Source organism: Prionailurus viverrinus, chromosome C1 (assembly GCF_022837055.1).
Source record: "Prionailurus viverrinus isolate Anna chromosome C1, UM_Priviv_1.0, whole genome shotgun sequence".
NCBI classification, from domain to species: Eukaryota; Metazoa; Chordata; class Mammalia; order Carnivora; family Felidae; genus Prionailurus; species Prionailurus viverrinus.
The window spans coordinates 69,227,164-69,240,439 of NC_062568.1; the positions used below are offsets into that span (position 1 = coordinate 69,227,164).

A 13,276-nucleotide genomic window follows, 5' to 3' on the forward strand; every position below is an offset into this window, starting at 1 on the left:
CATTTGCGGGTTATATCAGATCTTTCTGTATCATTTGACATTGTTAATGCTGTTTTCCTTAGCTGCTTTGGCATCATTTCTCCTCATCCTCCTAGTTTTGTCTTCTGTCCCTTTCCTAAATGTTTCCTTGGCAGTCACTCCTAGACCTACTTTTCTTATTACTCTACACTCTCTTCCTGATTGATTCCATCTGCTCCATGGCCTCGATTCCATGCCGTTGATAAAGATCTCCCATTTACATCTTCAGCCCAGATATGTGAAGGCTGGTCCCTGTCCAAAGGAACCTGATTCCTTCTCTTCCCTGTTTCTCCAAGTTCCCAGTTTTAGCGAGGGACGCCATTGCTCACTGTGCAAGAAGGAAACCTTAACTCCTTCCTCTATCTCTTCTGCTCTGCCATAACATTAACAACTCAAATTAATTCTATCTTCTACATAAACTTTAAATCCAAGTCTTCTCTTTTAGCATCTCCTCCAGGTCTATCTCCTACCAGTTCCCTAGGTTAGGAAACCATTAACTTGCCTGTGGATACCCTCTCTGGTCTTGACTCCTTATTATCACATACATATTACAGGAGAGGTTTTTCAGATCACCACATTTCCCTGATCAAAACCCTCATGCATGCGAAGCCCCAGTCTGGCCTCTCATGCCTCTCCAGCCTCACCTTGCATTGTCCACTTTTGTTCTTTCCGAGTATTTTTCAGTTCAAAAAATACTGTGCTTTCTCACCTTCATATGCTCTTTTTCTCTGCCTGGAACGTTCTTCCTATTCTTTCCCCCTCTGCTCCTTTTTCGGGTGTGAGATTCAGAGCACTTCCTCTTGGGTGCTCCCCTAAATGCCCCAAGTCTGCAAAAGTGCCCCTCCCAAGGCCTACATCCCACTGTGTCCTCAGAGCAAGGGCCACCCCTTAACAAAATTGCCTGGGTCTTTGTATCCCTGCTAGACTATTAGCTCTGTGAGCCCAGAAACGTGTCTCCTGTGTTGAGATTGTATCTCTAGTGCCTGGAACAGTGGTTGATACAGTGTAGGTGCTCAATAAACATAGGTTGAATGAGTGAGTGAGCCTCAGGGTAAACCATGAGCCGGGCTTCTTTAGGCACAAGTTCAAATGCCTTAGTCTGATTTGCAACTTCTTCCTCACAAGTCAAGCTCCCCTAACTGGTACAACTCTTACTTTTTCACAGCAGGCAAAACTTTGTTGCAGACAAAGCAACCTATATATCCCAAAGGAAGAGAAAGTTTTCAAAGGTTCTGAGAATTAGCATATGGTAATGATCAAATCCCAGGGTATCTTTTAATTGAACCTTCACAGTCGTTCACTTAGCTTGTACTCAGTACATAAATTGAGTAGAACCTTATTAGGAAGGTTGTGTCATGCCCTAGTGAAAATGGAGAGAATGAGAAATAGCTTTCCATGACATGGAGGCATTGGAGAAAGGGAGCAACCTGGTCTGTAGCTTGTTTAACGTGTGTCAGGCTACTGACTCCTGTATGGGAGATGAGGAGGAGGACAGCCACAGCCATCAAGGTTTAGGACTTTCCTCCTAAATCCCATTTGTGGGTTTTGTACTCTGCAAGGATCTACTGCACATTCCACTCTTTTCCTCTCCTACGCTGCTGCTTTAATGTCAGCCTCAGGAGCAACCTGGTTTTGGAGATTTTTCCTCCCCAGGAGCAAATCTTCCTGAAGGAACCACATGACTACCAGGCTCACCCTGCCAATACTTCCCTGGGCTTCTTTCATTCACTCACTCTGTTCAGATGACACAGGTTCAAATGCCTTACTCAGTCTGTCCTAGCCACCCTGGACTCTTCCTTTCTTGGGACTGTAACCAGCGAGGCAGGCAAGATGCCCAGGGAGCAAAACTTAAAAGTTGCTCACTCTCAGATGCCAACCCTGTCTATGCATGTGCCTGAGTGGGGGTGCCTTTCTGGACTCACCCTTGGCCTGGCACTCTCTTCCAGGAAGGCCAGCCTCCTTTCCACCATCACGCCTCTCCAAATGCTAATAATCCCTGGGACCCAGCTCAAATGCTGCCTCCTCCATGAAGCTCCCAAGTCTTTTCCACAAGGTCCCCCAGCAGACCTTGTTTATACCTCTCTGAAGGCACTCTATACCTTGATTAGTTCTTAGGCTTGTCTTTTTGTATCCATATTAAACTACAAACTTGGAAGGGCTGTCTTCTCCATGTGCTTCCAATACCTCGCACAGGGTACAGCACACAGCAGGGTATTCATGTCAGTGAGGTGAGTAGAGCAATCAAGGGAAGGAGAGAAGAGCATAGGGGCTAAGTGCACAGTAGGGGGAGGGCCAGGGTCAGCGTGGGATCTGGGGCCAGTCTGCGTGGGTTTGATCTCTGGCTCTGCCACTTGCTGGGTGTGAGAACATGAGCAAATCACATCACCAGTCTATACCTCCATTTCTTTATCTTTAAAATGGGATCAATATTGGTACCCCGACATCAGGTTGTTGTGAAATCTAAATGAGCTAAAAGACATGAAGGTTTTAGCAACAGCCTCGATGCATAGTAAACATTTCAGTTAACATCAAGATCCAGAATTAAAAGGGTCTAATGAAAGTACATCCGTGGAAAATGCAGGTATGCACACTAAGGGCAAAGCACATCTGTGACTGATGTCTTAAAGAAAGTTAAATCTAAGCCATCAATAATGGAAGACAGAGGCAATGGCCTCATACTCCCTTGAGAACCCAAATGTCTACTTTTTTAGAAAAGACAAATCTCCTCTCTATAATTCAAAAGAAGAATAGCTTGGGCAAGAAGATGGGAAGGGAGGCTGCTTAAAAAAAGGCAGCAGAGGAGGGATGAATGAGTTTGGAGGTATTAAAATGGGTATTGAAATGTGCTCTGTTTTAATAGCTGCTGATTTTAAGGAGAATGAAAACATAATGCTAAGGGAAAGTCATGTTTTTGCTGCCATCTACAGTCAAAGTGTAATTTTTAAACCACACACACACCCAAAATGGGGGTTCTAGACAAAACAAGTGAAAATATAGACAAAATTTTAAGTTCTAGTATTGAGACAATTTGGGCATATTATTATAGCATTTTATTTACTCTTCTTTCTAAAAGTATGTATATTTAATCAGTAAGGTAGCCTTTTTAACATCTCAAATTGTGTTGAAACTCCTTGAAGAAACTGCTAGAAGAATCACTCAGGAGTGAGGCTGTCCTCTGGTGGGTTGATTAGCTATAGCTGTGGCAGCTGACAGACAGTTTGAGGGTCAATACAATGATATCAAAGGAAGAAAGAGATGGATTGGATTTTTACCCTACTTTTTCCTGCCCTGTGATCTGCAGTTCTCTCGTTACTTTAGAAATTTTTTTTTTCATTTACATTTCTTTATTTTTGAGAGACAGAGCACAAGTGGGGGAGGTGCAGAGAGAGAAGGAGACACAGAATCCAGAGCAGGATCCAGGCTCCGAGCTGTCAGCACAGAGCCCGACGCAGGGCTCAAACTCACAAACCGCAAGATCATGACCTGAGCCGAAGTCAGGCATTTAACTGACTGAGCCACCCAGGCACCCCAGCAGTTCTCTGGTTATTAGAATTATTATAGATTGAATTTTACACCAATGCATTTTATTGTTTGGTTATGAGAAATCAACCAAAAGCAAGTAAAGCCAAAATATGACCGTGATGTCACCTCTGAGATGCCTTCTGCCCCTATCTATGTTCCTACCCATATAATTTACACAGTTACTATGATGCTTTCCCAACTTCCTTGTGCATTATTTTTAAAGGGTTAAATATAGACAAGAATTACTGGAAAAGCGTTTGCTGGAGAAAAAAGCAGTGGCCCTCCAAGAAGCTCATGAAGAAGGCGAGAGAGAGAGGCGACTAGAAGCCCTTAGGAAACAGGTGTTTTTAATTTGGAAATTTTCATGGGTGGTTTCTAAGTGTTCTTAATAACATTATTAGTAGGACTTAGTTACAACATCTGTGATATAAAATGTAACTTTTCCAAATTGGGACACTGATCTTCATTGCTGGGAGCAATTAGATTTATGTTGAACAATTTCCAGTTTCTTAGTATATTAAAAGAACTTTATCAGCACTTTTCAAAAGGCTCTCCCAAGATTTAAATGCATCCGTACTACCTCTCGTTTATTAGCTGAATAGTACCCATTTACAGGAGTGAAACTTTACATCTAGCAGGATTTTCTGCTCCTCAAAAAACCTGGTGGAGTTTGAGCAAGATAATCATCTTAGGGGTAGAAACTTCTGTTTGGAAATCCCCTGTGGTCAGCAAACATGTGAAAAACCATTTTTTAAAAATATATACTATTTTTGTGAGAGAATTAAAGCCTCCCATTGCATTGCCTAGTAAAAGTAGGCAAAAGTTTTTCAGTTTGAGAAGTGTGATAAAATAGTTTTACTTGGTAATTTTTCAGAGGTTTTGATCTGGAAGTGATTAGTTCAACTCCTAAGCTCCAAAGCCCACTGACACCCCTACACAACTGATGGGAAATGACTGTCTGATTTCCCTTCCATGTCAGTGGAGGCAACATGGAATCTTGGATAAGAACTTGGCCTCTGGTATCCTTCAAACCTGGGTGCAACCTGGTTCATGACTTACTGGCAGAGGAAACTTAGATCATTTACTTCTCTAAGCTTCATTTCCTCCTCTGAAAAATGGGAATAATGATAGTACCTGCTTCAGAGGTTTGTAGTAATGTGTGTTCACACTTTTAAAATATTAAATATAAAACCCTCTTCTAAATGCTCTTAAGTTTTAGCTCAATCTCTACAACAACCTTATGATGTATGTATTTATTTTCGTAGCAATATTTCTATTTTATAGAAGAGGAAACAGAAGAGCCACAGGTTCCCCGAAGTCACACAGCAAGCAACTGTCAGACTGGATTCAAACCGAGGAAGTCTAGTTAAACTAGTTAAATGGCATAGTTTACAGGAAGTGTAAATGCATACCGCTATTATGTCATCATCTTTGATAAAAATAGATTACAGAAATAAATTCAAAGAGGAATGTAAGTCCTGGTCATGCTAGATTCAACAAAATTTAATCATTAGCAAATAATTATACACCATGGCCTTCTGGGGACAAAACTTAATGTCAGTGTTACTATGTACGTTCTTGTTCAAATATATATTTGATAACTACAGAGTCCATATGATTAGAATTCTCTCCATCTGTGAACTCTTTGAAAGAGGAAATATTTATGCCCGTTAGCTGTAGCCGGTGTTTAGAACTATAGTTTAAGACATTTTGGCTAGGAAACCTATAATAATTAAAGCATATTCAACCCCCAGTTTTGTCATTACAGTTTCTAAATGGCATTAAAAATGCCATTCTCTTAATGCTAATTCTTGACTTTAGGAATTAACAGGCAGGTGTTACTAATGGTGCATATAATTTACAAAATTAGTGGCTTCTTTCATTAGGATACAGTTTTGAATGATTTCAATTATCATAAAGGACAAGGGCATTTAGGTTAAAATGACTCTATGGTTTTTCAGTAGAAGGGGAAACAATGGTTTACAATAGTCCCTGGAAATCTCATTGCTGAACACAATGGAGATTCAGCCATCTTGCCCAATAATGCCAACATAACTCAAATTAAGGCATGAATAATATACTCTAGAATGATCTTGATCATATTAAACTTTCTAGAAAGCTTTGTGGAGTTGTCACCATGACCATATATTGCTAGTAGTTAAAAATTAGTTTATTATCTTTGGTTACTTTTTAAGGTAGTTCAATATATAGATTTTCTTTATAAGATTTCCTATGACTTAGTACCAGAAAAATACATTTTTATCTAAATTTAATCATAACTGTGATAACTCAATCAGTAGCAAACCATATATATTATGGCCTTTTAATATGTTTTGTTTTTAAACCATTAACTCCTTTGGGGATCTCTACGATTGGCCTGGCTTAATATTTTGTCTGTCCTTCCTTCTTGGGTTTTATCTTTAATAAAATTTCCTACCTTTAATGGACATTGAACATTAGTAGTGCTCCCCAGAAGTAGTTAGCTTGTATCGTAATCCAAATAGCCATGCTTTTTCTTCTTTTAGGTTGCTATTGTTGCTCAATTTGATCCTGTTAGAATGATGTCAGACACAATGGCATCAAAAGCAAGAATGGGTATTGGAACTGAAGAAGAATTTATTCTTCAAAAGCCACTCTTTACATTGAATACATACAATGAATACCAGGTAATTGTGGGAATTAGCGTGATTGATGCAAAAGCCATGATGATAAAAAGATTTATAGAAGTGTGTTTTGGGTTAAAAATTATTTTCAATATTTACATTTGAATACCATGTGGATTCACTTAATTTTTACTGCTAAATGATAGCACGCAATTACTGCATGATTCTTAGCCCTGTAAAATAGTTGATAGGTGACCAGAGAACAGTTTGTCTGAACATATTATAAATCTGTCATTGAAAATTATTTTTAAAATTGACATTTCTACATTAAAATATCTTTAAAATTTACAAAATTTTACTTTAAAGTTGTGTTTAATGTTCTATTTTAAGTGTTTCTCTATAATTCAGAATTTGTTTAATGTTAAATTCATGATATAAATCCTACTAAGGCAACAACTGATGACACTGATACAAGACAAAGCAGAAGGAAGCTTTCAGAAATTAAAATTAACTGAAGATAATACATCAGAGCTAATGATAAAAGAAAACATTTTCTGTGGAAAAGTATTAAGGTGTTATTTAACCATTTCTAGGAACTTCTGACTCCTTTTAGTCTGTTCCTGTAACTGAGAAAGGATTTTAAAAAGTACTTTCAGGGGTGCCTGGGTGGCTCAGTTGGTTAGGCGACCGACTTCGGCTCAGGTCATGATCTCACAGTTCGTGAGTTTGAGCCCCGCGTTGGGCTCTGTGCTGACAGCTCAGAGCCTGGAGCCCTACTTCAGATTCTGTGTCTCCCCTCTCTCTACCCCTCCTCTGCTCACACTGTGTCTCTCAATAATAAATAAACGTTAAAAAAAAAAAGTCTTTTCAGATGGATGGAAGGCAGGGAGGGAGGACAGATGAATGAATGGATATCACTGATATTAAGGGAGAAAGTAGTTCTCCCTAGTTTGTTAATTTTGCAAGTCTAAGGACAGAAGCTGGACACTTAGTTAATTATTTACAGAGTAGGAAACTTCATCCATTCACCCATTGACAGATCAAGTGTGCCTCTCCTATGTGCTGTATACTTCGCTAAGAAATAAAAAAGATGAACAGTTCATTTATCAATTGGACAATATTTACGGAACGTATTCTATATCTGGCACAGTGGAGTTGCCAGGGCTACATCCTGAACAAGACTGACTTACTCTGTTGAAGGAAGTGAGCAGGGCGGCTGGGTTAGGAGGGAAGGTAGCATGTGTGAGAATAATGCCCCTGGGGTGAGACTACCTCCATGGTGGAGGTCTAAGGCCTGTAGCAGCACGAAGGGAACCAAAAGAAATGCAGACTAGGGAAGTGGGACCAAGTGTTGAAAAGGAAACTAAGCTGCATCTTAGTCGAGGATTTTTGGCAGCAGTAACAACGTTTTTTCCAGGTTGATTTAAATTAAAACGAAAAAACTCAGCTGGGAGGAGGGGTTGGGCCAAAGGAAAGGGATTAATTATAAGGATGCAAGTGTATCTCCAGAAGCCAAAGCAGGAAGGGCAGTTGGGGCTGGCAAAGAATTGAAGTCAAACTGGAAAGCTCTCGGGTACCTGGGCTGAGGAAATAAGGGTTTCACCAGGGAGAGGAGGGTGGAAAGAGGCCCTATTGGCATGTCTTCAGTGTAAAGGTACACGGCAAGGGTGGGTGCTAGGAGATGAGATTGGAAACATAGGTTAGGGTCAGACTGAAAAGTATAGTAGCTTTTGCTTGCTAAGATGTTATCCTGTGAGCACAGGTGAGACCTAGAAGTAGGTGAATTATATACTCAGATATGCTTAGCAACGTATTCTGGACGGAAAATTGGTGGGGGTGGGAGTGGGGGTCAGAGTCTTTTAAGATGGCAAAGTCCTCATAAACGTGGGAGGGCGTGGCATGAATGGCTCTGGCTGAGAGGAGGGAGTAATGAAAGTGAGGATGATTCTAAGCCGGGCAGCGAGTGGTACTGAGAAGAGCCTGCATTTTGGATTCAAATCTACATCTGCTATTTACTGGCTATGAACTTGTGTAAGCTATTAACATCTTTGTGTCTTGTTTACTTCATCTGTAAAATAATAATTTGTAAGGTTCTTATGAGGATTAGGATAATAAATGTCAATTGCCTAGGATATTGCCTGGCATCTACAAGTAATTCAGTAAATTATAGTCATTACGTGTGGCTGCCATTAACCATATAAGAATACAGAAGTAAAAACAGACTTCGGGGAAGAGTATTTATTTTGTTCATGTCATGATTAGGGTGAAAATGTCTAGAACACGTTTACAAGAATCTGATTGGTTGCTTCTGGGGAGGTGATTTGGGGAAATGCAGGTCAACTTTCCAGGGAGATCTCCATTTCACTTGATACCTATTCTAAAAATAGGATAAGGCGATCTTTTAAACCTCACAGATCCGAAGCTGAGAAGACAGGTGAATCCAGAAAAAATTAGGGAGTACACAGGAAGAGCATGAATCCTTGGAAGTGGATAAGGGTGACTACAGAGATTGTATCTAGAAGAGGAGAGTCTAATGCTCAAAATATATTGCTTCTCAGACACAAATCTCTGTATTATTTTTGACTTGTGTGCAATCATTGCTCCTCGTCCCTGTACCTCATCAGTTGCCAAATTCTCTTGATTCTTCCCTTCATAGTGTTTCCGAAAGTTCTCTCTTCCTTGCTACCAGCCAAGTTTAGGCATTTATTACTTCATGTTTAGACAATTGTAGTAGACTGCTGCTACTCCAGTGTTCTACCCAAACTGCCCTGACCCCCAATTGACCTATTTCACCTCTGAGTTTGCATGTGCCTTCCTTTTTTGGCTCTCTGTCTCTTTTCTTCCCCACTCTGCTTCATAGAAGTATAGGGTGGACTTTACAGTTAGCTCATGTGCTCCTCCTCACCTGAGGTCATCCTAGTCTAACCCACACCAGGAGATGTACTTCTGTGATCTTCTATCCTTGGAACATCAGTCACATGTGCCACCAGCTGTAGTTGTCTGTATACCTTCTTACTGCCCCTATTGGTTTAAGAGCTTCTTGAAGGAGGGCTGCTTTCAACAGCTTGCTATCCCATCCTCTAGGGGGACTTGAAGTCCGTGTAAAATGCCTCATTAGCTAAAATCCATATGTGGTTACCTTATTGCAAGCAGCGTCTGTTGACATTTAATATTCATGGAAGGAGGGGAAGAGGAATAAGGTCCAATCAGCTATAAATGAAAATAGAAATTGAGCTACTCATATTTCCATTGCCACTTAGAACCACATTGGTGGAGACATTTTCTAATTCTGCTTGAAATAGAAATCAGCCTTGGAGTGTTCGATTGATTTTGTTTTTTAAGTAGAGGCCATGTGTTTAAACATAATTTACATATTTCAGAATGATGGAGAAATTAGAATGTCTGGTGAAAGACGAATGTACCAAGAGTGTGGTTTAGATTTATTTTAATCAATGATTGTCTATATTTTGTAATTCTAGCTATGAATAAATAATGAATCAATGATAGTACTGAAAGTAAGCTTTTTTTACTGCATCTTTTTAATAATATCAATATGTTGTATTTTGACTAATCTAGTATAATATTCTCTGTATCTTATCTCGGACACCATGGATATACTGGAAAATGATAATGTCAAGAACATTTGGACATTTTCAGTAAAAACAACAAAAAAAAAAACCCCAACCCTCTCCCCCTAAAAAACGGCAACAGATTATAGTCACTGTATACACAAAGCTTATTGTCATCTAGTCATCTACCCAGAAGAAACAAATTATATAGCTTGAGCAAATACAGAACTAAATGATAAAATTTACTTTAGTTCAATGAATTGCTACTTATTTAAATTGTATTTTATTTCTACAGATAACTTTTTTTTTCTTTCTACAGATAATTTCTGACCCTAGACTCCGTTTTGAGTTAGCAGTTCGAGAAGCTGGACTTCATAAAACATTTTATGCCAGAGAGATATTACCAAAAATCAGTCCTCAAAAACCTCCAAGAAAGGACATGGAGTCTACTGTATTTAAAATCTAGAGTTCTTCTGTAAATCCTACTATATGTAAACAAGATTTTTCTTTGAATACATTTATATAGTTAACAATTACTACTTTCCAAAATTTTTTTAAATATCAGACATAGAAATCAAAGCATTCATTAACACAACTTTGTCTTTTATGACTCTTAGAATTTCATGCACTATTTCCTATATCTTTGTTATGTCTGATAGTACTGAATTCAGCAAGACCATGGAACATAATTATAATGCATATGATACATATATTATTGTTCAGTAAGCTGCATATTGGAGATTGCATTATCCCATGAAAAGAGCTTAAAATAACCATTTTCAGGAATTACAATTTATGTTGCTACTACCTGCTAAGGTTCATTTCTGCTTGTTATTTCAGAATTTGACTTTTTAATTATGGAAGCTCCATTATCATTAATACTTCTATTTCTTGATTATTATAAGAGGAGACTCAACCTTTTTCTAAATTTAGAAACCAATTTGGTGTACCATGTTTACTGCAAACCAATCATCCAAACAATTTCATTTTGCAAATTAGCCTTTAAAAATAAATTAGAAATTAGGAACAGCACTTCAAGCATGGGAATATCTGTTTGGGCTTAGAAAAAAATGTAGTTGTGTGGTTGTTTAGAAAGAATATTTTACAATTTATAATATTTCAAATGTTATCAAAAATTCCAAATTATTTAATATCTAGATGGTTTTATACATAAAGAGCATTTCAAATAAATATCAACCATCTATGTCTACTTTAAAAACTTGATTAATCAGAATCACAAGTCAGTGTTGTTGGAAGTTGCCATTATTACTGTTAAGACTACCTCCCCTCCCCTTCTTTTTCTTTCTATTGCAACTTCCTGCCATTTCCTCCCTACTTCTATCCCAGAATTGCTGTTATTGGAGTAATGCAAAAAAAAAAAAAAATGACAAAGACCAGTCTGACTGGTGGAATATTAGGTTTCATGATTATTCCCAACATGATGGGAATAAATAATGCAGCAAGCCCAGCTCATCAGAATAAACCTTCACAAGAGATTCTATGGACAAAATCTGTATCTACAATTCATTATAATGCCCTCTCCATTCAACCTTTTGCATCATCACAGCTCCTAATTGGAAGAGGAGAAGGAATCATGAACAAGACTCAGGGCAGTGGGCAGTAGCAACATTCTTGAGGATGTCTCCCACCATCACAATGTTCCTTTAAGGGTCCTCGCTTTACTTGATGTGAAGCCCCAGGCCATAAACCATGAAAGCCCTGCTCTATCAGAGCACATCCTCTCTATGTTGCAAGACATATTGTAGTCCTGTTTCTCTAATGTCTCTCTAATGTCTCTCCTTCCTTATCTGTGTGGATGTTATTCTTGGCAAGGCTGGCAGTAGAGGCTTTCAGCTTTGGGGGGGGTCATAGTTGCAGAACTATTAGTATCTAGCACTCAGGGGAGGTGATGCTAATAGAGGTGTGTGGGACTACCAGAGCAGCCGTGGGTCTCTGTGAAGCTGTTGCCTAACGAGTATTTGGCTAACCTCAAACACAGACTCTCTGGTCTCCCAGAAATACCTAACACTTTAACAAATTGCTTTTCTGTTTATACTAGCTTATGTGGGTTTGCTACTGTGGATGCAGAGATACACTGATCTTTTTGCAGTTCCTGTTATGCACCAACCACAGTCTCATGCTCTCCAGTGATAATCCCTCTGTCTCTGTAATCTGTTCTCTCAATTACCATTTCCCTTCTCTTCAGAAAGTAGGAAGAAGAGAACATTTCAGGCTTTTTTTTTTTTTTAATGTCACCTTAATTGCTGAGTACTGTTTTTCACAGCAATGATTTTCACTCTAAGGAGAGGCCCACTAAAAATTACTTTCAGGCACCTGGGTGGCTCAGTTGGTAAAGCATCTGACTCTTGATTTCGGCTTAGGTCCTGATCTCAGAGTTGTGAGATTGAGCCCCATGTTGGACTCTGGGGTGAGCGTGGGGTCTGCTTACGATTCTCTCTCTCTCACTCTCTCTCTCTCTCTCTCTCTCTTTCTCTTTCTGTCTCCTTCTCTCTCTCTCTTCCTCCCTCCTCTTGTCTCTCTCCCTGCTTGTGCTCTGTCTCTCTCAAAAAAATTACTTTCTCTCTCCCCCCCAAATTCAGTCCATCTTCCCATATCCAAAGTCCCATATAGTATTTTTTTTTAATTTACATCCAAGTTAGTTAGCATATAGGGCAACAATGATTTCAGGAGTAGATTCCTTAATGCCTCTTACCCATTCAGCCCATCCCCCCCTTTCACGACTCCTCCAGTAACCCTCTGTTTGTTCTCCATATTTAAAAGTCTCTTATGTTTTGTCCCCCTCCCTGTTTTTATATTATTTTTGCTTCCCTTCCCTTGTGTTCATCTGTTCTGTGTCTTAAAGTCGGCATATGAGTGAAGTCATATGATATTTGTCTTTCTCTTACTAATTTAGCTTAGCATAATATCCTCCAGTTCCATCCACATAGTTACAAATGACAAGATTTCATTCTTTTTGATTGCCAAGTAATACTCCATTGTATATATATACCAAATCTTCTTTATCCATTCATCCATCAGTGGACATTCAGGCTCTTTCCATACTTTGGCTATTGTTGATAGTGTTGCTATAAACATTGGGGTGCATGTGTCCCTTCAAAACAGCACATACCCCTTGGATAAATACCTAGTAGTGCAATTTCTGGGTTGTAGGGTAGTTCCATCCATACAGTATTTTTTTTTTTATTTTTTTTTAACGTTTATTTATTTTTGAGACAGAGAGAGACAGAGCATGAACAGGGGAGGGGCAGAGAGAGAGGGAGACACAGAATCTGAAACAGGCTCCAGGCTCTGAGCTGTCAGCACAGAGCCTGACGCGGGGCTCGAACCCACGGACCATGAGATCATGACCTGAGCCGAAGTCGGATGCTTAACCAACTGAGCCACCCAGGCGCCCCATCCATACAGTATTTTTAAATGGGACACTTGGGTGGCTTAGTTGGTTAAGCATCCGACTCTTGATATCAGCTCAGGTCATGATCACGGTTCATGATCTCAAGCCCATTTTGGGCTTCATGGTAACAGCTCAAAGCCTGCTTAGGATTC

The 13,276-nt window shown here is 39.3% G+C and overlaps 1 protein-coding gene across 2 annotated transcripts in view; it reads left to right on the plus strand.

Annotated features, from left to right (window-relative positions):
- Positions 1–10,248, plus strand: part of CCDC148 (coiled-coil domain containing 148) — a 255,078-nt gene extending 244,830 nt beyond the window's left edge. For both annotated transcript variants that reach the window (XM_047871442.1, XM_047871443.1), the window contains 3 exons: positions 3,764–3,881; positions 6,066–6,206; positions 10,032–10,248. In XM_047871442.1, coding sequence (XP_047727398.1) covers positions 3,764–3,881; positions 6,066–6,206; positions 10,032–10,178 — 406 coding nt within the window. In that variant the 3' untranslated portion in view covers positions 10,179–10,248. The remainder of the gene's footprint in view (positions 1–3,763; positions 3,882–6,065; positions 6,207–10,031) is intronic.
- The last annotated feature ends 3,028 nt before the right edge of the window (positions 10,249–13,276 follow it).